This window comes from Eulemur rufifrons, chromosome 4, assembly GCF_041146395.1.
Source record: "Eulemur rufifrons isolate Redbay chromosome 4, OSU_ERuf_1, whole genome shotgun sequence".
NCBI lineage: Eukaryota > Metazoa > Chordata > Mammalia > Primates > Lemuridae > Eulemur > Eulemur rufifrons.
The window spans coordinates 83,061,388-83,086,362 of record NC_090986.1 but is presented as its reverse complement, the minus strand read 5'-3'; the positions used below and the strand labels follow the sequence as shown (position 1 = coordinate 83,086,362).

At 68.5% G+C, this 24,975-nt stretch overlaps 1 protein-coding gene across 1 annotated transcript in view; it reads right to left on the bottom strand.

Annotated features, from left to right (window-relative positions):
- OBSCN (obscurin, cytoskeletal calmodulin and titin-interacting RhoGEF) overlaps positions 1 to 24,975 on the bottom strand; it is a 135,401-nt gene that overhangs the window by 3,405 nt on the left and 107,021 nt on the right. Inside the window, exons 85-106 of the mRNA XM_069467771.1 lie at positions 20,274 to 20,441; positions 19,981 to 20,083; positions 19,560 to 19,689; positions 19,111 to 19,222; positions 11,393 to 11,557; positions 9,374 to 9,506; positions 8,923 to 9,047; positions 8,346 to 8,458; positions 7,924 to 8,092; positions 7,627 to 7,708; positions 7,338 to 7,538; positions 6,691 to 6,751; positions 6,218 to 6,295; positions 5,731 to 5,903; positions 5,491 to 5,517; positions 4,824 to 4,976; positions 4,698 to 4,743; positions 4,181 to 4,258; positions 1,890 to 3,876; positions 1,325 to 1,405; positions 921 to 1,031; positions 642 to 809 (exon numbers count right to left, since the gene is read on the bottom strand). Coding sequence (XP_069323872.1) covers positions 642 to 809; positions 921 to 1,031; positions 1,325 to 1,405; positions 1,890 to 3,876; positions 4,181 to 4,258; positions 4,698 to 4,743; positions 4,824 to 4,976; positions 5,491 to 5,517; positions 5,731 to 5,903; positions 6,218 to 6,295; positions 6,691 to 6,751; positions 7,338 to 7,538; positions 7,627 to 7,708; positions 7,924 to 8,092; positions 8,346 to 8,458; positions 8,923 to 9,047; positions 9,374 to 9,506; positions 11,393 to 11,557; positions 19,111 to 19,222; positions 19,560 to 19,689; positions 19,981 to 20,083; positions 20,274 to 20,441 — 4,464 coding nt within the window. The remainder of the gene's footprint in view (positions 1 to 641; positions 810 to 920; positions 1,032 to 1,324; positions 1,406 to 1,889; positions 3,877 to 4,180; positions 4,259 to 4,697; positions 4,744 to 4,823; positions 4,977 to 5,490; positions 5,518 to 5,730; positions 5,904 to 6,217; positions 6,296 to 6,690; positions 6,752 to 7,337; positions 7,539 to 7,626; positions 7,709 to 7,923; positions 8,093 to 8,345; positions 8,459 to 8,922; positions 9,048 to 9,373; positions 9,507 to 11,392; positions 11,558 to 19,110; positions 19,223 to 19,559; positions 19,690 to 19,980; positions 20,084 to 20,273; positions 20,442 to 24,975) is intronic.

Sequence of the window (24,975 nt, the reverse complement as noted above, 5' to 3'; positions counted from 1 at the left end):
GCGTCCCAGGCTCTGGTCGGGGCGGCCGTGGCCTGCTTGTCCCCGTCTGCCCCACAGGGTCGGCCCACGGCTCAGGCATCAGGTGGGAGGGAGGTCCCAGAGCGAGGCCTGCAGCCCCCGTCTTGATTGCCCCGGAGACACCCCCCGGGCACTGCGTTTTGAGCTTTAGGCTCAACTTTGAACAAGATACAAAACAGGAAACAGCCGCCTCCCCGGCGTGGGCTGCAGGGAGGGCGCAGAAGCCGAGTGGGAAACGGAGCCGCGGGAGCGGCGGCCGCAGAGCTTGGTTCTCCCGCAAACAGACAAATGGCCAGGCTTTGGCCCTGCGGTGGCAGCAGGGAGAGCAGGCTTTGTTCCAAGCCCTGGGACGTGGGCAGCTGTGTCTGCCCAGACAGGCACAGGGCCTCCGGCCAGCCCAGGGCGGCCTGGCCCATGTGATCTCTGGGTCACCTTCTCAGGCCTCCTGCGGGCCTGCCTGCCCATCGGGGCCATGGCTGTCCGGGCGGACGAGGACGCCCCCACAGTCAGTGCACAGGCCCCCAGGGCGGGGGCAGCGGCTTAGACGGAGCGGGGTGAGTCTCCCGGCACCCCCACAGTGCAGCCCCCCGGCCCAGTGGGGACCTCCGGCGCGGCCCACCCACCTGCCTTCCGCAGGACGCCCGTGGTGGCCGCCGTGCCCAGCGAGTTGCTCACGCTGCACATGTACACGCCCAGGTCCTCAGCCGTCACCACCAGGATGGTCAGAAGCTGGAAGTTCTTGAGGGTGGAGGAGATGAGGAGGCGGCTGCTGCTCTCTAGGACGGCCCCGTCTGCAACAGGACAGAGCGGGCCTCGGTTTCCCTCCGGGCAGCGACAGCACCCTGGGGGCCTGCGGTGACCACTGCTCCGTTGCGGCCCCAGCCCCCAGGACAGCTTCTTACCTTTGCTCCAGGTGGCCTGGGCGGCTGGCTGGGCCGATACCTGGCAGGCCAGTGTCACTGACTGGCCCAGGACCACGGTCTCATCCGAGAGCTCCCTTAGGAATGACGGCGCTGAGGAGAGAGTGTACAGTGAGCCATCGGGGTGACCTCCAGGCCCCAGAGCTCAGCCTGGACCCACGGTGGGGACACTGGGAGGAGCCCCCCCTACGTCTGCCTGGGCTGTCTTCTAAACCACCGCCTCCTCCAGGAAGCCCCCCAAGACTGCTCAGCCTGCCATACGCACTGGCACCCCTCACGTGGGCTCGAGCCTCCGGAGAGCAAGCTTGCCCCCCACCCGTCTGGGCACTGCCGCGGGTGGAGCCAGAACCCTGGGAGGCTGGGAACCTCTGTGGTGGGCCACTCACCTCGGTCCCTGCTCTTCAGACCCAGGAGCCCGAAGGAAGCGAGGCCTGGCTTCTTCCTGGGGGGCCCCTCCTTTTCCAGACCTGCAGGAGGATGTGGCCCCAGGGAGGTCACAGCCGGGAGGCCTGGCCGCTCTGGGCAGCACCAGCCGCCTCCCGCTGCAAGGACCCCAAACAGCCGCCCGCCGCCCACTCCCTGGACTTGCAAGCCACGAGGGAAGGGCCGGGACCCCAGGGGGCTTTGCAGGAAGCTAGAAGAAAACACTGCGCAGGCCACCGTCCCTATCCCCTGGCCCGGGGCCGGGCAGGGTCTGGCGTTGGGGAGTGTTTAGGGTCAGACGGGGTCTGGGGTCAGGGAGGACTGAGGTTGGGAGGACCCGGCCCCAGGGGCGCCCTCCACAGCGGGCTCCGTGCCCCCGCAGGTGCGCTGGGGCCTGCGGCAGGGCGCTCAGGGGCCCTGTGGGAAGGGGCATCAGGGCTGCCGAGGGGACCCCGGGACTCGCCCTGTGGCCCGTGACGGGGCCGGGGAAGGGGGGCTTCCTGCTGTCACCCAGGGGTGTGGGGTCACCTTCAGGCCTGCCCTTCAGGATCCGCGAGATGTGGGCCATGGAGGCCTTCACCCTCTGCCGCAGCCCGAGCTCCGCGGGCTCCTCCAGCGGCAGGTACTTTCCCGGGAAGTGGAAGAGACTGCGGGTCGGGGAGGACCACTTGCGTTTTCTGCCCACGGCAGCCCGGGCCTCCATGTCCTCCGGCTCCTCTATAATCTGCAGGCCCGTGGGGGGGCCCAGCTCGCCCGGCCAAGGCCACACGGCCTCCGGGAACTCCGCCAGCCCCTCCTCGGCCTCCGCCTCTGATGAGGGCGGCTCCTGCTCTGTGGGCTTGGGGACCCTCCTGAAGATCATGAACTCGAACGGAAGGTACTTGATGTCGTACAGGTCCGAGAGGTTGAGGTAGGCGGGGTCCACCTCGGAAATATCCAGGGATATGGTGTCCGCTGCATCCGCGTCGCCTGACAGGTCCCGGATCTGCACCAGGGACACCTCCCCGATGTCCTCCCACGCGGCCAGCTCCGGGGAGGCCCGGGAGGGAGCCCCGCTGGCCTCGGGCATGGGCTCCGTGCTGGCCTGGGGCAGCGGGCTCTCAGCCCCAGCCTCGTCCTGATCCTCTGAGGACTGGGACACGGCCCAGGCCATCCTGGCCCACATGGGGCCCTGCCCCAGCATGCCACCCGCGTCCCCACCGAAGGCAAATGTGCCGTAGCCTGACACTCCGGCGTAGCCCCCACGGCGCCCCAGGGAGAACTTCCGTGTGGTCGCCTGCTCCTGAGGCCGCTGCAGGGTGGGCGTGGGGGGCGTCGAGTCCGACAGATCCCCGGCCTCCCCCTGGGCCGGGCCCTCGGCGTCCAGAGTGAGGCCAGGCTGTGAGTCCAGCTGCGAGGCCGGCCCTAGGGAGCTGGAGGGGCTGGGCTTTGGCCACCCAGGAAGAGGGATGTCGTCCAGCCCCGCCTTAGAGTCTGGCAAGGGGCTGGCTGGGGCCGGGGACGCCAGGGCCTCTCCCGAGAAGGGGCTCGAGGGAGCCAGGGCCTCCTGGCAGGGTCCTGGAGGGAAAGAGCCAGGAGGCTGTGGGGCGACCGCTGGTGGGAAGCCACAGCCCTCCTGGGGTGCAGAACTCCGCTCGGGGTGACAGAAAGGGCCATCCCGGGCTGTCCCCTCTTGCTGAGCAGAGCCTGATTCACCACTAGTAGATGGAAATAGGCTGGGTTCCCGCGGGGACCCCTCAGGATGCCCCGTCTCCCTGGCAGAGCCCCCACAAGTGCCCCCCGTGGGGGCTGGGGGGGGACACTGGCCCTGGTGGCAGGCCTCCGTGCAGGGGCTGGCGGTGCTCGGCGGGTCGTGGTCCCGGGAGTGTCTGCAGCCAGGGCCCCCCTGGGCGCCAGAACCAGGTGGCTGAAGGACAGTCTTGGAGGAGGGAGCTTCGGCCGCCGGGGTGGGCTGCTCCTCCCCAGCAGCCTCCTCCTCCAGCGCGCGGTGCTCCAGCAGGGGCTCGCGCAGGCCGGGCAGCGCCCCCGCGATGTAGCCGCCCGTCAGCAGGTGCCGCCGCCGGGCCGGGTGCCGCCTGCCCCCCGCGGCTGCAGCCCCTGGCCCCGGGCCCTCGCCCCCCGCCTGCTGGTAGAACAGGCTGCGGACGACGCTGTGCCGGGGCACGCAGCCGGGGGCGCCCAGTGGCCCGGCACCCTGGGGCGACGCCGGAGGGGCCGCGGCCGGGGCGGTGGCCGTGGTGGGCGCACAGGCCTCCGCCTCCTCGGGCAGGCTGGCCGAGGGCCGCAGGAAGCCCCGGGGGTGCAGCAGGGGCGAGTGGGTCACCGGGGAGGGTGGCAGCGACTTGGCCCGGGCAAACGGGGCGAGCTCGTTGTCGGAGGACGAGGAGCTGGAGGAGCTGCTGGCGTCTGCGCGGAGGTGCCGGGCCACTCCCAGCGACGGGCTGTCCGGCGGGCCCTGCAGCAGCTCCGGGATGGAGCGCATGGCCAGAATAGACTTGTAGCTCATCAGGGAGCGCTGGGGCCACGTGGGGGACGGAGCGTGCGTCAGGCGGGCATGGTCGGCCGGGGCAGGGACTGCCACGGGGTCACCCAGGGGATCGGGGCCCTCTGCACCCAGGGCTGTCGCCCCGCCCTGCTGCGCGGCGTGGCTGGGATGCCCGTGCCCCGCTATGCCCCGCCAGCGACACGCCCTCCTCACTCGGCACACGCAAAGGAGCCAGCCCCGTTCCTGCACTCCCAGCCCTGGGTCTGGCGCACAGCCAGCCCTCTGGGGCCTCAGTTTCCCCTTCACTGGCCTCCTCGAGGCAAGCACAGCTCACCTGCCAGCGACTTCGGGCCAGGAGAAACTTGAGCTGCTTGGTGTTGATGAAGTGGGCCTCCTCCGCGGGCACGGACTTCTGGGGGCGGCAGGGGGCAGCCACGTTGTGGGGGACCCTGGAACCCTGGGGAGCCCCTCCCGTGATGGAGGCCCAGATGGACCAGCCCCCAGCCCTGAGATCTCGCTGGGTCCAGGAAGCCACAGCCCTCACCCCAGATGCCCGGGTGGGGCCGGTCAAAGGCCAGAGGTCAGAAGTGATGACTCCCTGCCCCTGACCTCCAGGCAATTCTCCCTGCCTCCTCTGGAGGGGTGAGGGGTAAGTGGCCGCTGAAATGCTGTCCTGGCCTAAGGGTCCCAGGACGCCCTTGCCAATCTGCAGAGACAACTGTGCTCTGGGCTGGGGGACAACCTGGGGGATAACAGGCCAGACCCCATGGTCCAGACAGGTCTCTGCCCCGCCTGGCCTCAGTTGCCCTCCCTGCACAGTGTGGGGTTGAGCCTGAGCTGGGCCGACTCACCAGGAACCAGGAGTGGGCCAGGCACTGGGCGGCGCTGGGCCGGGCCCTGCGGGGGGGAAGGCCGGGTCAGGGATCGGCTGGTCCCGGGGGGCCGGGGTGTGGGGGTGGGGGCAGGTGTGCACTCACTCCGGGGCCCGCCGCAGGGTGGCCCTGATGAAGTCCTTGGCGTCCTCGCTGAGGTGGGCGGCCACGGGGCTGCTCCAAGACACCCGCCCCTCCAGAACGTTCAGGAGGGTGGCGCGGTCACTCTCGCCCGCAAACGGGGATGAGCAGGTCAGGCTGCAAGCGGAGGGGGGCCCAGCCCTGGATGAGGCCCTGACGGGGACGCGGTCTGGGCACGACTCCCCTCCAGCCCAGGAACCGCAGGGCCCAGACCTGCCCCGAGGGGTTTAGGCTCAGCTTCGAGCAGGGACGGGGCCAAGCCTGGAGTGGGGATCGGGCTCAGGCTGGGGCTGGGGTCAAGGGTCAGCCTGCAGAGGAGAGCCAGACTCAGTCTACACCACCGGCACCCTGGAGGCAGGTGTTACCAGCAGGGCCAAGCCCCGCCCATCGCGGGGGCGAGCTCAGCTCTGCCTGTGAGCTGGCGCGGTGCCCCCGATGACAGGCTGTCCGTGAGACACCCTGGCAGGAACCTCTTATCGGGGTTGGCCGGCCGCCTGTTCCCAAGATAGCTGCCCCTCGCCCCGTCTCTGCTCTGGGGCGTGGCCGGCGGTGCGTGGCCTCCGTGAGCCGCATGGGCGGGGACTGGGGTCGGCTTTTGAGGAGGTGGCTGAGGGGGCAGGACTCTGCTCACCTGAGGTAGGAGATGACGCCCATGGCCCTGCAAGAGGAAGCCACACGCGGTCAGTGCCCCTGGGCCTAGCCCACAGGCAAGGGGTGTGCGCCTGGGGGTGTCGGGGCCCAGGGAGGGAGGAGGAGACTGAGGCTCAGAAAGGACCCCCTGGCCGGCCCCCAGGGCGGAGGAGAGGCTGGGCCGGCTCAGGGCAAGGCCTCCCGGGGAAGCTGCGGCCCCCCAGCCGCGCCCTCGGCTCACCAGATGTCGGAGGCCTCGCTCACGGGGCTCTGCTCGATGATCTCAGGGGACACAAACTCGGGGCAGCCGTACTGGCTGTACTGCGGCTCTGCCGGGGTGACGTTCTGGGCAAAGCCGAAGTCGCAGATTTTAATGTCCTCCCGGGCAGGATGCACCATCAGGATGTTGGGAGGCTGTTGGGCAGAATTGGGGGACGGGTGATGACTGTGCCCTAAGGGAGGTGACTCCTGGGGCTTCCGGGCCTTGGGGGGGACACTCGGGGGTCTGTGAGGCCAGTGTGAGGTAGTGGAGCACACCAGGCAGGTTTGGGGACCTGCACCCCAACCGAAGGGGCCGCTGGGAAGTAGTGAGCTCCCTCTCCCTGGAGGCAAGCAAGTCCTGTAGGGCGGCTGGGCTTGGCAGGCCTGCACTCTCCCAGCCTGCGGCCCCAGGCTCCCAGCTGACCAGGCCCCGCGCTCTGGGGACAAGGGGGTGGGGGCACGGGCACCTTTATGTCCAGGTGGAGGACGCCGTGGCTGTGTAGGTAGTGCAGTCCCTCCACCAGCTGCTGGATGTAGACCTTCACCTGCGGCAAAGGCCCGAGCGCCTGTGAGAGACCCCAGGTGCCCCAGGGACCGGCACCCGGGGCTGAGCCCACAGGGCAGGTGCCCTGCAAAGCCCTCCCGAGCTCTGTGTGCCCTAAGGCCGGGGGGTCCCGCACAGCTGGGGAGGGTGGGGTGGGTGCTTGCAGGAGGGCAGGCAGGACTGGCCCAACTGGCCAGGTGGGGTCGTCGGGGCAGGGGACAGGTGAGGCCGGGGTGGGGGTGGGGTTGGGACTGAGGGCCGAGACACCCCTGGGGAGCCACAGGGGGTCCCTGAGCTGGGGAGGGCTGTGCCCGGGGTGTGTCTGGGGGCCGAGCGGGCAGGGGTCTGGGGCCAGGTGTGCAGCTTGGGCAGGCGGCAGGGAGGCGGTGCAGTCACCTCGGCCTCCGTCACCACACTCTTCTTGAACAGGCGGTCCAGCAGCTCCTCGGAGGAGCACCTGGGCTCCCGTCAAGGAAAAGCAGCTCTGGGGGGGCTGGAACCCGCCCGGCCCCCGGACACCCACGCTGGCAATGAGGCAGGCAGGACCGTGATTTGTCTGATCACTGGGGGCGTGGGGGGGCCAGGGACCCCCTGGACCCTCGATGGCACCCCGCCTCTCTGCACAGAGCCCACCCCCGGCACTCCCTCTCCGGGAAGAGGACAGCGACTCGGAGGCTGGTGAGGGTGCAACGAGATCTCCCCAAGACCCCAAGGCAGGGCTGGCCTGGCAGGCAGCTCCTCTCCTGTCTCTAAGAGGCCACCTGCAGAGTGGGAGGGGACCTCCAGCCGTGCCCACTGAGGACCTCCTAGACCATCAGGACCCGCTCAGCCACCAACACTGCCAGTGACCCCGGTCAATGCCCAGGGAACAGAAGAGCCAACCCCCGACCGACACTACCGTGAGCTGCAAACAGGGGCTGTTTGTTACACAGCAGCAATGCAGGGAAGCTGCGCTGACAGCTGTCACCACGACCCGGCCAGGCCCGGGCACCCCGCCCCTCCTCAGACTGGGCCCCACCCGCCAGGGGGACTAGGGGGGATACAGCTCCAAGACAAGAATGAGGGTCTTGCGGGTCTCGAACTGGTCCAGCAGCCCGGTGACCAGTGGGTGGCTCAGGGTGGCCAGGACGTCTCGCTCCCGGTACGCCTGGGCCCGGGTTTTGCTCCTCAGGGGGATGAACTTGGCGGCGCAAAAGATCTTGTTCCCTTTGTGCTGCACTCTTTTCACGAAGCCAAACACGCCCCTAGGGTGGAGGGAAGGAGGGTGGCGGGGGCAGGGCGGACACGCCATCCCGGGGGTCCTGGGGGTCCAGGGGAGGGGCCGGGCAGTACCTTCCGATCTCCTCCTTGACCTCATAGAAGGAGTGGAGCTTCCTGCGTGAGCTTTGCTTCTCGGAGTCGGGCTCGCCGTCCGCTAAAGGGATGCGGTCAGTATGGGCAGCGTGACCACCCCGGCGCCTGCTGCCCCCAACGCTGTAGTGCTGGTGGGAGCTGCTCCCTAGACCCGGGACTGAGACCGCACCCACCGGGGTGCCACCCACGGGGACGGAGGATGCCGCGTGGAGCCCAGACCCGGACCCGGCCGGCCCAGCTGCAGGGCCTGGGCCCCCGAGGGGTCAGCCAACTCACCCCCACGGACCAGCAGCTCTGCCTTGCAGAGCACCTGGCCGCCGGCGTTTTGGGCCACGCAGGTGTAGACACCGGCATCGTGCCGGGACACGTCCTTCAGCACCAGGGAGTAGGTGGTGCCCTCCTGCTGCTGGCTGAGCCGGGCGCCGTCTACCAGCTGGACGCTGTCCTGCAGGCACAAGACAGGCGAGGCCGCCATCAGCCCTCCCAGGGGACTGTGGCACCTGCGGCCCACCCCGCCCCTCACAGAGCAGTGCCTCCGACACCTGGTGTGTCCTGTCCCCTGTCTAGCCTGGAGGGGCGTTGGGAAATGCACAGTGGTGATGGTGATTGGACGATGGGATTTCACAACCCCCCCACCTCCCTGCCCAGCTCCCGGGGGCGTCCACCCACCCTCCTGCACCCCACCGGGACCTTCCTACCTTGTACCAGGTCACTGTGGGCTTCGGGTTGCCCTCAATGACAGCCTCAAACTGTGCCATGCCACCTGCCTGGACCTGCACGTCCTCGATGGTCACCTGCATGGACGGGGGCCCTGGGGGGCGAAGGGAAGGGAGCCGTGGGGAGGGGTCCCTAGACTGCATGGGTGGTCAGAGATACGCCCCAGGGCAACAGAGCCTCCCTCCCTCCCTCCCAAGCGACAGCACCCCCCTCCTGAGTGCCCAGGCCTCTGACAGGCGGGAAGTGCTTCCTTCAGTCTAACCACTATCTCTCCTGCTTTCACCTCAGCTGGTCAAGTGGTCAGGAGGACAGTCAGGCCAGGGCAGGCAGAACTTGCTAACTGAGGCTGTCACTTTGGGGGACAGGGTCCTATGGATGCCAAGTTCACTGCTGCTTGCCTCTGCCCGTGGAGGGTTCTGGCCCCGCCACGGGGACATAGAGAGAGGCTGGGGCAGGGCTGGGACACACCGGGTGGGCTCCGCAGATGTGTGTGTCCCCCAGCCCCGGGCCTGGGCGCGTGGGGATCACCCGGGAACCCGGCTGGGCTCGATCCCGTACTTGTGGTGCCGGCGTCGACAGCCCGGTACACGTAGGTGGTCTGTGTGGTCTCCGTGACCACGCGGCTGTGGACGTCCCAGAGCAGCTCCCCGGCGCCTGCTGCCGGCCGGGCCACGCCCTCCACCCTGGGCGGGAGAAGCTGGCTGAGCCCCTGCCCGCCGGCTCTGAGCCTGGGATGCGGGCTGGAGGGGTCCCCGCCCTGCCACCACTCAGTGAGGCAGCGGCAAAGGCTCTAGGGGACGGGGTGTGCCGACGGGGCCGGCCTTCTGTGAGGAGGGGTCACCACACCGTGCCAGGGGGGCTGGACTCCCTGCCCTGCTCCCGGGCTTGGGGTGGGGGTCGTGAGACCAGTCCCCCAACTGCTGCTCGTGTCCACGTGGCCAGAGCTGGGGCCTGGACGTCCCCTGGAGGGCTGCCGCCACCACGTGACCCAGCCGGCCGGGGAGGTTACCGGATGGGCACGGTCCGTTCCTGCGCCGGGGCGCTGGCCTCCGTCTCCTGCTCCGGGCCTCCGTGGGGCCGGGGCGGCGGCGCCGTCGGGGGCTCGGCCGGTGGCTTGGTCGGTGGCTCCACCGGTGGCTCGGCTGGTAGCAGGCAGGAAGCCTGGCGGGCCCCGGGGGCTGCCCCCGACAGGTCCCCCACATCGCCAGGCAGCGCAGCAGGCTCCAGGGGCCCTGGGGCTGGGGCAGAGTGTGGTGAGAGCCCGGCAGGGTCCCCGTCCCCAGACCAGGCTCCCAGCCCACAGCTCGCAGACGCGCACGCCACACGCCCGGGCACCTCCCCCATCAGCTGCAGCGCCCTCTGCCCCCACGGCCACCCCTGGCGGCTGCAGGGAACCCCCGACCGTGTGAGCAGGCCGCTGTCTCAGAGCTGTGGGCGCCGTGGGCGCCGTGGGGCTCCCACAGTTTTCTCGCACACAAGCGATGGCGGGGGACCCAGAAGGCTGTGGTCGGCATTGTCCCTGCGGCTGCCCAGAGGCCGCAGTGTGGGGCCTGGCAGGGGACAGGGAAGCCCCAACACCACCCAGCGGGCAGGGGAGGAGAGCAGAGACCACTGCAAACTGGTTAGAGCAGCGGGCTCGGGACAACCCAGCCCAGGCGCAGGCAGGCGACGCTGCAGTCACAGGCACAGGCCAACCTGGGGTGGGCTGAGCGGGTGGGGACCGCGGCCCGGCACGGGGAGCAGGGCCTGACTGGCCCAGGAGGGCTCGTGCTGGCTCCGCAGAGGCAGCTGGCAGGATAAATACACAGGAGGTTGCGACGGTGGCCGTGGTTTGCCAAGGACAGGCCCAGTGGCCCTTGGGGTGGGGTGTCTGTTCGGCCACCCAGCAGGGCATCCCCCCCACAGCGGCAGGAGAGTGAGGGGCCAGACCCCCGCCCCAGCCTCTGCCCATCTGTGTGGCCCCGCTGACAGCCGCTCCCCCTTGGTCGCTGCAGGGTCTGAGAATGAGAAGCTGCCACTTCCTCGGCCCGAGAGGGACACGGTGCCCACCACCCCCACCCAGCCCCGTGACGGGACGCCGGGCCTGGCGGGCGGCTCCCTGGCCCTGGGTGGTCCCGGAGCACGGAGGGAGGAGCCTGTTTGTCCAGGGCCTCCGGCTGCTGCATCTGTGGCGGGTGCAGAGCCGAGGGGCGGCTGTCTCGCCCTGCGGGGAGGGTGCGCTGGCCCTGGGGGGGCCGAGGCAGCAGTATGGGGGACAGGGTCCTATGCCCCACACGTCCGTCTGTCCATCGGCCAAACTGTCTGAAACGCCGGCCCGAGCGAGTGCGCAGGGCGCTGAGCAGGGAACCCACCGTGGGGGTGTCCCCCAGCGGCCCCTGGGGGGAGCGGTGCGGCCCAGAGGGACCACACAGGGGGCAGCAGGGGGTGCAGCGGGGAGGGCGGTGCAAGATGGATGGGGTGACAAGGGTGGGTGCTCTGCGCTGGGAGGCTGGGACAGTTCTCTGGGTAAAGGTGACCGAGGCCGGGGCTCCGGGTGACCCCCAGAGCTGGGTCTCACCACCGGGTCTGATCCGTCTGGGGCACAGGCCTAGTGCTCTCCCCCACCCTCCTCCCTGTCCTCCCCTCCTCTTCCTCGTCCCCCCGCTCCCTGCCCCCACGAAGGAGCACAGGGCACCTGACCGGCCACCAAGGTCCAACCATGGGAGGCCTCTGGCTCCTGGAACAGACCCACTCAGGGTGGGAAGAGCCTTCCAGAACCCATCCCGTGCCTAATTTCACAGATGGGGAAACTGAGGCCAAGGGAGGACAGCTCGGCCTCGCCCAGGGCCCCCAGTGCATGGAGCCATCGGGATCCCAAATCGGGGTCCTGGGGGCTCGGTCAGTTCACACTGTGGGCTGGGCCCCCAAGGTGACCCCTTGGGTCAGACTGCCAAGTTGGGGTCAGCTCCCTGGGGGGGGGTCTTTGGGGTCAGCCCCTTCCGGGCCTCACCAGGTGCGTCCGCGGCTCCTGTGCCTGGGAGCTGGGGACAGGCCCCTTCGAGTGCGGGTGGCCCCCCGGAGCTGGGGCCAGGGCCTGCGAGGTTCTCCGAGAAAGGGACGGGCGCCTGGGGGCCGGGCAGTCTCTGCAGGACGGACGCGACCTCCTGGTCCCCGCGGTCCTGGGTGGTGCAGACAGAGTCCTGCAGGGCGGCACCTGGGGAAGAGGCGGGCGAGTGCAGCGTGGTGAGGCCCAGGCGACCGGCACGGCCTGAGCCCAGGGAGGGGGGACCCCGTCCGTCCTCGGAGACTGCCCGGGGGGGCCGACCCCGGGCTCTCCCTCCCGCCCGCCCGCTCCCCTCTCAGGAGGCTGCCGGCAGGTGGGAGTCCCCGAGATCCACACTGGGGGTAGCTGCTGCCTCTGCCTGGAGCCCCGTCCTCCCCTGGATGCCTTCGGGAGAATGTCGCCTCCTCCAGGGAGCCGCCGGGCCTGGTCACCCAGCCCCGCCCCCTAACCACAACGCCACCCTCCATCCCAGGGCTGGCCTCTCCTCAAGGCCAACTCGGAACCCCAGGGTGCTGGTTCCCAGCCCCAAACCTGGGGCTCTGGCAGGCTGGTGCCGAACCGAGGGCTGGGAAACCCCAGCTGTGGGCCCTTACTGAGGACGGGCCCAGGGTCCACCTGTGCAGACTTGCCCTCCCCTCCAGCTGCAGCCTGGCCCCAGCCCCCTCCTGGGGGCACTGCCCCCCACGTGGCCTCACGTGTGTGCCCACCTGCCTGGCCCTCCCTCCTCCTCTTCCCAGTCTTCAAGCCCCTGCTGAGGGGCTCCCTCCACAGCATCCCGACCCCCGGGGGGAGAGGTGGCCCCAGGCTGCTCTCTGCAGGGTCAGGGCACCCCCCTCCCTTCCCCAGTTCAAGGAGCTCAGCGGGACCCCTGGGCTGGCCTCAGGGCGGGAGGTCACCTGGGAGGCTGACGTCATGCCCCTCACAGCTGCCAGGACTGTCCCACCAGGGACAATGGGGTGACCCCTCGGTGCCAAGCGCCTGGGCCCCCCGAGGGTCACCACATCCCACCCTCTGACCCCCCCATGTGCCGCCACCGCCCAGAACGTCCAGGGCCCAGGAAGGCCAGCGCAGCCACCAGCAGGCCACAGGTGGCCGTCATGGCGGTTCTGGTCACACTACGGGTCCCTGCGTGTGAGCAGGCTGCCACAGGTCACCCAGGCTGCCTCACTGGGCACCGGGCGCCGGCAGCAGCCACCCCAGGTGACCACCGGGGCTGCATGCGGTGGGGGCCCTGGGCCACCCGTGTCGCCGGAGCCACTGGCAGAGACGCAAGGAGCAGCAGACAGGAGGTGCAGGGAGCGGTTTATTGCGGCTGACGGAGCAGGCGTCTCCCCACACAGGCCTGAGTCCACCCGTGGGGAAGGCCCGGCAGAGTCGGCACCACCCTGGGCGGCCGCAGGGACACGCCCTGCCGAGGTGTCCCAGAAGCCCGGCGGTGCGAGGCCAGAGCCCGGCGGGGTGGACGGGGTCCATAGGGACAGGACAAATGCCCAAGTCCACGTCTTGTCCCCGGAGCCCCCAAGGCTCCCGCCAGTCCAGAGGGGAAACGGGCCGGAGCTGGGGGTCTCTGAGGCGCTGCCGGAGCCTTTCTGACGTTGCAGACGCTGTGCGTCACCCTCCCGGCGGGAGTCCGAGGGCAGCGAGGTAGGAAGGGCCGGGGCGGGAGGGCAGGCCAGGCGCACTGGCGCTCTGCTGCGGGGGCTGGGCAGCGTCCTGGGCCCTGCGGACACTCCCCCTCCCTGCCGTCCCCCAGGCCGCCATGGCAGCGGCTTCACGGGCGTGTGGCCGCCTCGTCCCCGTCCGGGCGGATGTGCAGGGTGACCGTCTCCCCCACGGTCCCGAAGCCGACCGTCTGGGTAGTGAGCTCCATGGTGAAGCTGCTCTGGCCGCTGTCTGCAGAGCGCTGGAGCCGGGTGCAGAAGGACTGTGTCCGGGGGGCGGTGGCGCCCACGGGCCCGACCCGGGCCTCCCGCACGAGGAAGGACACACCCTCGGGGCCGCGGGTCTGGGGACTACACGGCGCCAACGATGGCCCCTGGCGCTTGGGCCTGAAGAAGCTGCGCGGGGCTCGGGGACCCGGCGCGCGCCCCACGCTGAGCAGGACGGGCTGCCCCACGGTGGGCTCCCTGATCTCCCGCTGGATCACCGAGACCTCGCAGGGAGGGTCGTCGGGGGCGCTGGGCACGGCGGACCCGCCACAGCCGAAGGTCTCCCCCTCCTCGGGCACGTAATCCTCCAGGTCGGCCAGCGTCAGCGCGCGGCCGTTGTGCGTGAGGACCTTGAGGTCGCGGTCCTGAAGGCCGTGGGCGTCCGGGGGCTCCTCCGGCTCCTCCGGCGTGAAGGCCGCTCCCTCCTCTCCCTCTTCCTCTCCTCCCTCCTGCTCAAGAGGGGCCCCAGCCTCTTCCGGCAGATGGGGGCCACCCGTGCCTGGAGTGGCCCAGTCCACGCCGCCCCCGGCATCCACGCGCAAGACCAGGGGCTCCCCGACACGGACCACGGCCGGGCCCGGCGCCCCGGCCTCTGGGCCCAGCAGCTTGTTGTTAGAGTTGTTGGAATTGGGGTCCCCACCGGGCAGCATGGAGGGCGGCCCCGCTGGGCTGCTGGGGGCCTCCTCTCTGGCGGGAGACACTCCCCGCGGGCCCGTCTTCTTCACCCGGACTTCGATGGTCTCTTCCACCTCCACCCACTTGGGCTGGGACCCCGTGCCCCCAGGCAGGGCTGGCGAGTGGGCCTCGGGCTCCGTCACGTACAGCGTGGGCACAGTGGGCTTCCGGCCCGGCTCCCCCTCGGGCCTGCGGGGCTGGGCAGCCCCCGGCAGGTACAGCAGGGTGGGGGCCAACAGGCCCGGCCTGGGGGGGCTGGCGGAGCGGCGGGAAGGTGAGCGGGAGGGCGACTTGCTGGGGGAGTGTCGCCGGCCACGGGGGCTCTTCACCACGGTGGTGATGGTCTCTTCTCTGGGGGAGGGGAGAGGGCCCGAGAAGAGGCGGGTGCAGTGCCCAGGGTTGTGCAAGAGAGAGCGGGTTAGTCTGCCAGCCAGAGAGTGGTGAAACTGCACAGAGAAACTCCTACACATGCTCTTAAGCCCAACCTGCAGAGCCCCCAGCCAGAGAAGCGAAGAAACAGAGCACAAAGTCCCGAGTGGCCAACCTCAGGCTCTGGTGTGAAGGTCTCGAAACAGGAGGCTGGGGAGGCCCACGCCATGTCGCACGGGCAAGCGCCTCCAAAACCAGGCCAAGTCCAGACTTGCAATGTCCCCCTGGCTGGTCCCCACCCCCCGCCGCCCACCCCAGCAGCAGGCCTTGTGCTTTGTGTCACAGGAGAGGGTGCAACCGCCAGCTCTCAGAGGGCAACACCTGCCTCCACACCCCCGGTTAGGGACTCGTGCACGGCTCATGCCGCAGGTGCGTGCAGGGCGGGGGCAGAGATGGCTGCCGCAGCCCCGACCTGTGGCCCGTCCCCTGACCTCTGGGTCTGAGGGCGTGCGGCCCAGCAAGGCCGGGAGACCTGCCTCCCCCGGGGCTCAGGGAGGGGGGGGGCCTGTGTGTGGGGACGGCCCGGAGGCAGTGCCAGCGGCCTGCTGTGACTGCGGTGTGTGTGTCTCCCTCATTCAGCTCTGCTTTGGTCTAACTCTGGCTCGCTTGGAAGCAGCCGTTCCCAGGGACGGGCCCAGAGTCGTGTGGTTGACCCTGAGGGCACACAGCCGTGACGGGTAAGGAGGACGTGTCACATCTCACCTGACGGTGGGGAAGCGGCGGCCGGGAGACGCGGCCTGCTCAGGGTAATGACAACATTCCCTCGCGGATAAAAGATAGAATTAATCTGTGTAAGGCTGGGGCGTGGTTGCACGCCTCCAGGAACGGGGTGCTCGCCACCACCCAGGTGACCCACGTGTTGTGGGGTGGCACCAACCTACTTTGGGGAGAGGAGGAGGAAGTCAAGGAAGGGTTACCCCAGGTCTCTCCAGACGTCTGACCGTGGGACTGTGCAGCAGCCTGGCCAACTGCAGCCCCTTTAGGTCGGTGGGGAGCTAAGAAGTTTCCCATCCTGGAGTTTCTCGGTCTTCTGGCCCTAGGAAGCCAGAGTCCTTCCTGCCTCCTAGTTTTCACAAGCTCTTCTACCGCCTCCACCTGCAAACACCTCCTACGGGAAGTCCTACCGGATTACCCAGGTCAAAGCCAATCCTGCATTCTGTGGGTTCACCTAGCTCGGGTCCCCCTGGTGTTACTTCATCAGCAGCGGCCTGTGCGTTTCCCGGCGCTGACAGATGAAGAAGAGACAGTGGGCGTGGCACCTGGGAGAGGGGATCTCGATGGCTTCGGGTCATTAGCCACTGAGCCAGCCTCCTCTCTGCCCTGAACCTCGGTTTCCCCATACTCCAAATGTGACCTCAAAGGGTCCCAGGGCTGTGCTGTCTACTACGCCTGCGCTATTTAAATTAAATCCAAATTAATAAAATACAATTTAAAATTCCGTTCTTCAGTTGCACTGGACACATTCCAGATGTTCGACAGACACCTGGCGTGGCCACTGCTACGGGCCGGGCAGACGCAGAACGTCCATGTCTGCAATGTGGGTGTGGAGGATTCCGGGACCCCGGAAGTTCTGCGGGGTGGCGCGGCCCCCCCTCCCGGGGCGGGGGGCGGGGGCAGGATTCCGTCTCTGGCCCGAGGGCAGCTGCTCTGAGTCCCAGCTTCACCGCAACTGGTGTAACTGGGGGTCTGAGCGCCGGGGGAGCCCCTGGGTGGGGTGCAGAGGCAGTGGAGCACGGAGAGGGTGCCGGCACCCGGGGAGAGAGAGCTGTGGGCCGTGACGGTCGCCAAGGTCCCCGGCGAGGGTGGTTACGCAGGAAGCTCCCTGCAAGCATCTGCAAGGTGCCGCAGTCCGCGGGGGACGGGGCTGCGAGAGCAGGCAGCGGGCGAGCAGGGGCCAGGCAGGACCCGGGGCGCGGTGCAGGCGTGTTAGTGGCATGCAGGAGGGCACTGCAGTCAGAAGGAAGGTTAGGAACACGCCTGCACTTACATGATGACGGTTTTCTTGGGGACTTTAGTCTCTTGCTCAGTGACTACAAAGAAAACAGTCGGAATAGCGAGGGTTACAGAGCAGCCAGCGTGGCGGCGTAGGGCCCTGCGCAGCTGCCTCTGGGCAGACTGTGTCCGCTGGGAGCCTCAGTGCCCTGCTCTTTGAGAGGGAGGTGACGGTGCCTGCCCTGGTGGCCGGGGCATGGGGGTATGACAACAGTGCGTGCGACCGTCTCTCTGGAAGGCCCTGCAGGAGCTGTGACGACAGGGAGGGCCCTGCCTGGGCTGCCCACGCCAGAATCCCAGCTTCTCCCTCTGCCCACGTGCTGAGGGAGCCCTGTGGATCTGTCGGGCCTGACGCCTGAGCCCCAGAGAGGGGGACGAAATGGGGAAGCTGGCGGCCACACTGGCACTGAGGCACTTGATGCCTCATTTACAAAAACTGGGAGAGGGACTGTGGACTCCTGAAAGTGGCACATCTGAGCTCCGTGGCATGAGGCCACGGAAGTCCTGCTGAGAACAGCACCAGAGGACGCCCGGGCAGGGTCCTGGGCTCTGAGCGAGTGGGGCCACCTGTTTCCCTGGGCAGCACCGCCGGCCCACAGGCTCGGGGGCCTCTCCTGGCTTTCCTAGTGACTTCCTTCCCGGAGCTGGCAGGATGGGCCTGTGGTTCCTGTCTTGCAGACGAGGACCCTGAGTTCCAGAGCTGGATGGGACCGTCTGGGGCGGGCACTGCTGTGCCCTGCGGCTGCCGGGCAGGCTCAGTCGGGACACAGGGATTCCCCACCCAGCCTCGGCCAGCGGGACCCTCCGGCCGCCCTGCGGGGACTCCCTGCCCTGCCACACTGCCGCGTACAGAGGGTTCCCCGAGACACCGAGGGCCTGCTACAGCTGCCTCAGATGGGGCGCACCTAAATCACATGTACCAGCGGTGTCTGTGTGTGCATTTGGGAGCCACAAGTACTGTGCATTGTGGGCATGCACGTGTGATTGTGTGCACACATACATGTGTGTGCAGGCACACGTATAAATGTGTGCAGGGGTGTGTGGGTGCTCAGGCTGCACCCTGGGGAGAGCATGGGGTCTGGGCCCAAAGCTCTGCGTGTTCAGAGTTGGCTGCAGAGCTTGCCGGTGTGTGCAGCGCCTGCAGGCGGGACTCTGCGGGGCAGAGGGACACCCTGACAGCTGGGGCACCTGGGGCTGCTCCGCTCCTGGCACCTTCGTTCACCGACCTAACCTGCCACCTGGCCAGCGCTGGGCCCCGAGTGAGCATCTGCGACCGCAGGGGTGCAGCCGTGCGAAGCGGGGCTCCCGGCCCCGTGCGGCTCACAGCCGGGGGCCGTGCCCAGCCTGCAGGCCTGCCAGGCCCTGCCCTGGCGCAGACGCAGCCGCGGGTTAAGAGGAAGCAGCGGGAGGAGTTAGGAAGCGGCAGGCGCGGGGCTCTGACTCCAGGGTCTTCCAGGGCCAACCTCTCCGCCTCGCTGAGGCCCTGACGCCACAGCTGGGCCCGAACCCGCTCTCTGCCTCACGAGGCCGCCGCCTCCGCTGTCCCCAGAGAGAGAGCCGTGGTGACGAGCCAGTGCACAACGGTGGTGGACCCTCCATCACCAGCAAGGGAGCCCCGGGCGTCCCCACGGCCACGTCCCCAACTGTGAGATGCGAGGCGCTGAGGTGCGCGGCGGCAGAGGCGTCTGTACGCGATGCTGTGGGGCCGGCAGAGGTCGCAGGGCCCACAGGGACACGTCAGACACGGGGCACCACAGCCCTCCAGAGGGTGACACACAAGGACCCCCCGAGCGGCGAGGGAGGGGCTTCCGTGAGCATTATGGGGGGTGCAAACATCCCAGGCAGCCCAGCTCTGTGACGTTCCAGACGGGACACCGACCTCCAGACACGGGGCCCTGGCGTGGTCGGCTCCAGTGGCCTTGGAGGGGACGTGTGCTGCGGCCCGTCCCGCAGTGGTGGCCGCGCACTGGCCTGGCCTCGCTTTCACGCCCCGGGTGGGCAGCTCCAGCCGGGAAGCCCAGGACAGACGCCGGACGCCCTCCTCCCCGTCCTGGCTGCCCCGCCCACCCTGGCTCTCACCCTCCTGCCACCTTGTGTCCCAGTGAGGCTCACGGTGCTGCCCAGGCCCCTCCCGGCCCCCAGGAGTGGCCCCAGGCCGGGGGGGCTGAGCCACTGTGTCGAACCCCGTAGAGCCTGAGGCTCCCCAGGGAGCCTGGGCCACCATGCCGGCCACCCTGCCCCAGCCGGCGGCATCTCCCTGCTCGCTCGCTCTGCCCGGCATGGAAGGGCCCCCGACACGTGCCCTGGGCAGGGAACCGTCTTCCTCAGGGTCATCCTTCCATCCTGCCCCCGGCCCGCACTGGCCTTTATGCACAGCACCGGCTCCCCAGGGACGGCGAGCAGGGCTTGGGGACCCCCTGCCCACCCAGGGTTCCCTTTCCAGCCTTCACACGGACTCTGTGTGACCCGCCCTGCGCCTCCCACCAGGGGCCCTGCAGCCTCCCGTCCCGAGGCGCCAGCCCAGCCTCCTGCTCCAGGGAGCAGCCTCGCCCGCAAGGGTGCCGCCCAGCCGCCCACCCGCAGCCTCCCACCCGCAACCTCCGACTGCCGGTGCCGCCCAGGCCTGTGGAGGGTCCAGCCTGGGAGCCGCCGAGGCCGAGCAGCCGGGCCGGGACCTACCTTCCACGGCGGCCACCAGCTGTTCCCTGCGGCGCTGCTCCCGGGCCCGCAGCGCGGGGCTCTGCAAGCACAGGTCGGCGCCACCGCGCGTGGACCCCAGCCGGTTCACCAACTGCAGATGGACGGCAGAGGCCGGCTCAGAGCCCGAGGCTCCCCGAGGGCCTGGGCCACTTTGTTTCGGGCACGTGGTCTGTTTGCACAGGGGCGGCCCCCACGCAGGGGACCTGTGCTGCCCTGGAGCCTCCCGCAGCCACGGCAACAGGCTCCCCTGCCTGTCCAGGGTGGGGTCTTGGGCCTCTGAGCACGGGAGGTGGGGCCGGTGTGGCCGAGGAACTTAATCTTTAACTGGCTTTTTTTTTATTGATTGATTGATTTTTAGAAACAGATTTTAGTCTCACTCTGTCACTCCCCGGAGCCCCGGCCCTCGAGAGCAGGACCCCACAGCTCACCTCACACTCGTAGTGGCCCAGGTCCTCCCTGCTGGCCGCCCGGATCACCAGCACCAGGATGCCGCTGCGGGGCTCGCTCAGCACGCGGCACTTGCCGCCAGGCGTCAGCAGGGCACCGTCCTTGTACCACCTGGAAGCCACCCCAGTGGCCCGTGAGGCAGGGCTCAGGCCACCCTCGGCCCCGCCAGCCAGACGCATCCTCACGGTGCCCCGGGCCCTCAGAGAGCCCACCCTTCCAGAAGCCGAAGTCCAGCCGGCTGTGCCCTGCTGGTGGCAGGCGGGCCCAGGGCGCCTGCTTTCCCGCTGAAAGCCGTAGGCATGTGTCCAGCCTGTCCCCAACCCGGGGACACGGTCCACGCCCTCAAGCCCCAGGCAAGACTGACTCCCCCCAACTGCCCGGCCCCGCCGGCCGGGGTCTCACCTGATCTGAGGGTACGGGGCACCTTCAACGGTGCAGGTGACCTGGGCGTCCTCGCCCTCCACAAACGGCGCTGCCCGCACCTTCTTCACGAACCTCGGGGGGACTGCAGATGGTGGCAGGGACAGACAGGGACAGAGAGACGCAGAGAGAGACAGACACAGACAGAGACAGGGAGGTGCCATGATGGAGCCACCCCCGCCCGCGCCCTCTGACCCCTCAGCAAGCCCCCAGACCACTGCCAGCCGCTCACACCCCTCCCCACACCCTGGGCCAGCAGCCCCCCGGCGGCCCACCTTGCACGAGGATCTTGCCCAGGGTGCTGGCGTTGCCGGCGGCGCTGGCCGCGAAGCACATGTACTGGCCGGAGTCCGTGCCCGTCAGGCTGTCCAAGATGAGGGCACAGGAGCCGTCAGGGTCCTCGATGAGGATGTGGTGCGGGTCCACCTCCACCGGCCTCCCGTCTGGAAGGGAGGGGTGAGGCTGTCACCGGCGGGACCCCAGAGGCCGACCCCCCTGTGGGCGGGAGGCTGGGCCTGGCCTGGAGGGCGCAGTCGGGGGTGGCCAGGCGTGGCCCTGCGAGTCGCTGGCTCGCCAAGGCGCCCAGGAGCCCTGGAGGGACAGACCACGACCAGCCTCCCCTTCTTCCCCGTCTCTGTCTCTGTCGCTATTTCTCTGCTTTCCTTGTTTCTGTCTTTGTCTCTCACTATCTTTTTATCTCTGTCTCCATCTTTCTTTGTCTCTGTCTCTCTCTCTTTGTCCACCTCTGTCTCTCACTCTGCTCTCTCTGACTCTTTCTCTGTCCAGCCTGGACACTAGCTGGAGGCAGGGGCTGGGCCAGGGGACCTGGACTCTGGAGAGGACACCCCTCCCAGAGAGCCAAAATGCTTGGTCACCCCACCTCCCCGAGGACGCTGCCACTCCCCGGGGACCTGCAGTGCCCACTGCACCCCAGCTCGCGGCCCAGAGCCCACAGCCCTGTCTCACAATCACTGACACCCGCCCCTGGCCCCACCGCTGGCAGAAGGGCCCCCAGGCGACCGACGCGAGGGGCTCACGTGCGGTGCCCTGGCCTGTCCCCGGGCCCCCCACCTGCACACCCCCCGGCCAGGCCACACCATGAGTGGGTGCACAGCTCACCCTCCCGCCCGAGCAGACCCTCCGTGGGGCTCCGGGGCCGCCTCCTGCCGTGGGTCCCGAAGGCAGACACCCCGGAGCACCATCTCCCTCAGTGGCGCACAAACACGCCAGACACGCCCCTCTGTTCACCCGTGTACGGAACGCGCGTTGGGGGACTGAAAAAAGTCTCTGAGATGTAATAAAGCCAGGCAGCACGTGGCCTTCCGGTACAAACACGTGGAGACGGAAAACTGCGCAATGAATCGCCCTGGTGGGGACGTGGCGGCGTGGGTGACGCATCCCCGCGGACAGCCCCTCCCCACGACGTCGAACCGCGCGACACGGTGCGGCCGCAGCCCTGGGCCTGCTCCCCAAGAACGCGGAATTCACAAAGGCTCACGGGCAGCAGTGGCTTCTGATTTGCCAAGAACTGAAGCAAATCATTTTAAATTATTTTTAAAAAACAACAAAAGTAGCTTCCACCTCAGTTCGCTGCGTGTCCTTATTGCCACCCGAGACAGAGCTGCTCTCACGCCCGGCCCCCAGCCCGTCTCCGCCCGGCCTCTCCTAAACCCACCCCCACCGGCCTCACGCCTGACCCCAGACAGCTCCGATTCTCAAACAGTTCTCTGGCCTTCTCGGATCCCCGTCTCACTCCTCTGAGCAGAGGCCATCACAGCCGGGTCTGGAATGTTCCTCTAAGGACAGCCACGCTGGAGATGGCTCCCTGCCTGGATGTGCCCCGGGGCAGAGGGGAGAAAGCCCTTCCCTTCCTTTCCTGGGAGACTGTGGTTTCCTGCACTCCAGGGCGGCAAGTCCTCCGCTAACTCTGGAGGGAAGTGCGGGCAGGTGCGCCAGCAGCCCCGAACGAGCTCAGCATCTCCTTAGCGTTGGGGGTTCTCTCCTGGGGTGCAGCCCCTGCCTGCCGTTAACACCTGGCTCCCACCATCTCGCTCTGCGGAAACTGGGCTGTGGGGCCCAGTGCGAGACGCTGCTCTGCCGGCTGCGGTGAGGTCTTGGTCTCCGGCCCGCGGACTCCCGTCCTGGGTCCACAGCTGGCACACCTGCCGGCTGCCCTGCAAGCTGGCAACCGGGGCAAACTCTCCGGCCCTTCTCAGGTTTTGATTTGCAATTTTGGGGACAGGCAAGGGACGCTGTCAAAGACATGGCCTTCTGGAAGGGAAAGAAAAAGGCAGCTCCGTGGAGCTCTTCCTGTACTTTTCTTGCCCCTTCATGAAGAGACACGCGGCAGGTGGTTGCCGTCTAAGCACTGAGGAGGGGGCTCCGAGGCAGACGCCTGGCCGTGCCCTGGGCAGTGCCCTCTCCCAATCCGCACCGGGAACTTTGCTGGTTCCCTAACAATACTAGAACCGGCGCTGGATCCGAGGAAGACTCCCTCGTCACCGCACAGCCCCAGAAACTCACACGTGTGCCGAGTGCCAGGGACAGGCCACCAGCACCCACGGTGGGCAGAAGGCGGGGCAGGGCTCGGTTCAGCGTGCTCGGAGGTGAGGGGGACGGGCACCAGGCCTGCCAAGGAGCGGCAGCCGGGCTCCTGCGTCTCTCACCGCGGCCTTAGCGTCCTCCGGAGACGACAGCAGAGGGTCTGAGTCTGGCCCTGGCGTGGGAGGTTTCCCCGAGACCAAACCCCCGCCCTCACCACCACTGCCACGAGGGAAACCGTGGGGGACACACTTGTGAGAGCGTGGACTTCGGGCACCCTGATGGCATCTGTCACACCGACTTGGGTGACGTGCTGCAGGAGGTGACTCAGACGGATTTACAGTCGGTCCTGCCCCCTTGGACGCCTCCCTTAGCCCTTACGGGGAAACCTGGTGAGGGCCGAGAGGTGCCAACATGGCGCCAGGTGCCACATGACTCCCATCACAAAGGTCACCATTGTGCAAGCTGAACTGCAGGGGCACAGGGCCCACAGACCCCGGACATGTAAGGCAACGTGACGTGGCTCAGGGGTTGCCAAAGCCAAAAGCGACGGCACCCACAGCGCTGACCTTGCTGCCCAGTTAGGACGCGGGGTTAGCGGGGCCGTGGACGTCACCCAGCTCGGCCCAGCTCCTTCCAGCTGCCTCCCCAACCTCAGCTCCTCAGGAGGAACACGGTCAGGGCAGGCTGCAGGCCCCCTGTTCCCAGGGGGACAGAAGGCTCTGCCTGCCCGTCCCACGTGCCGGGGCCCTCGGGGAACACGCGAACGTCCACGGCTCTGCTGGACACAGGCACCCGAGCCGCCATCCTGCCCTGTGGGCTGTGGTGAGGGACCTTTGTGTGCCGCGGCTTTGGCTTCTCCATCTAGACATGACGCTTGATGTGTCTGTGCGTCCTGCCTCCTACGTGCCAGAGGACACGCTACGTGTCGCGAGGGGGGCGTGGAACCGAGGAGCCACGCCCAGCCCAGCCCCGGGCCCCTCGCGGGCACGGGAGCCGGGCAGGGAGAGTCCGTCCGCGCTTCACTGAGAGCTGGAGGCAGAAGAGATGAGGGGGCCGCGCCCCGCTTGGCCGCCATCTAGCCTGCAGGAAGCGCCAGAGGGAGCCGGCGGCTGGCAGCGGATTGGCGCCGGCGCAATCCAGTTGCGGCTCCTGCAGTTCCAGCCGGTGCAGAGTTCACGTCCCGAACAAGCCCAGCGCGCACGCGCCTCCCTTCTGCACGTTCTTGGCTCGCACGGCCCAAGACCACTTGCATGCCCGCCGCAGGGCCTCCGGCGCACGTGGCACAAGAGCGTCCCAGTCCTCCGCCCTCTGTCTGTGTCCCTTGGGCCCCGCCAACCCAAAGGAGGCCCAGTGCCTCACGGGACTTTTCGGGTATCGGGGCCAGTGTGCCTCCACCGGCCTTCAGCGGGTCCCCTGCAAGCGGCCAGTTTTCACAGGGCCAGGGCGGCAGGCCGCGGTGGGGGCTGTCTGGCTAGCGGTGCCCGCGCCAGCTCCCGCCTCGCTGCAGTAACGGCTCCTTCCGCTCCGGGTCTCAGAGGTCGGTCGGTCGCTCTGCCAGCCGGCGTCTCCGGCAGTGGGAGGCACCCCTCAGGTTTGGGACGTGTTCTGTCCTGGCAGCCACCGGACACTGGCTGCTGTTGAACGTCAGCTCTTAGCTGCGGCGGGGTGTCAGCGTGGAAACCAGGCGTCTGACCCAGCGAGGCCTCCTAACTCTCCGTTCTGGGCTGGGCCAACTCTCCCACGGCGCACAGGGCGACAAGGGCCCCATCGGCCTCCCTTGTCAAGTGGAAGCTGGACTGGCTTCTGGCACTAAGTGGACGAGCGGCCACGCTCCGGCGGGAGAGCCTCACCGCCCGTCTTCCCCTGACGCGGAGCTGCTGGCTCCACGAGCTCCGCTGAGACGCCTGCGCCTGGACCACCCGTCGTCCAGCCGCACTGAGACCCGGTGGGCACCAGGACCACCGCGGCCGCCCGGACGCGCCCAACCAAAGACAGGCGGGTCCTCGGTGCGAGCGCAAGGCCACTGTCGCAGCTCTGCCCGATGCTGTCCTCCCTGGTGGACACCATCATGTTCTTACTGATTCTCGAGCCGTCGCCAACGGCCACTTAGAAAACCGCAGACGGGCAGGTTAAAGATGCCTCTCCCTGGGCAATGGGCCATGAAAGTGAATCGAGGCTGCTGACAGGACGCCCCACCCAGGCCACCAGGGTTCCCGCGTGGAACTGCCACGGTGTCACGTTGCCACGCCCCGCCCACGCCAGAGTCCGCACCACAGGCCAAATCTGCCAAGAGAGACGCTCTCAAGTCCACAGGGCAGGACGGCCCCACCACACAGGGGGTCCCCCAGGCCCCGTCCTGGCAGGTTGGTCCCAGGACACAAGCCACCCCTCTCGGGGCCATCGGTGCCACCTGCCTGCTGTGAGGCTGCTTCA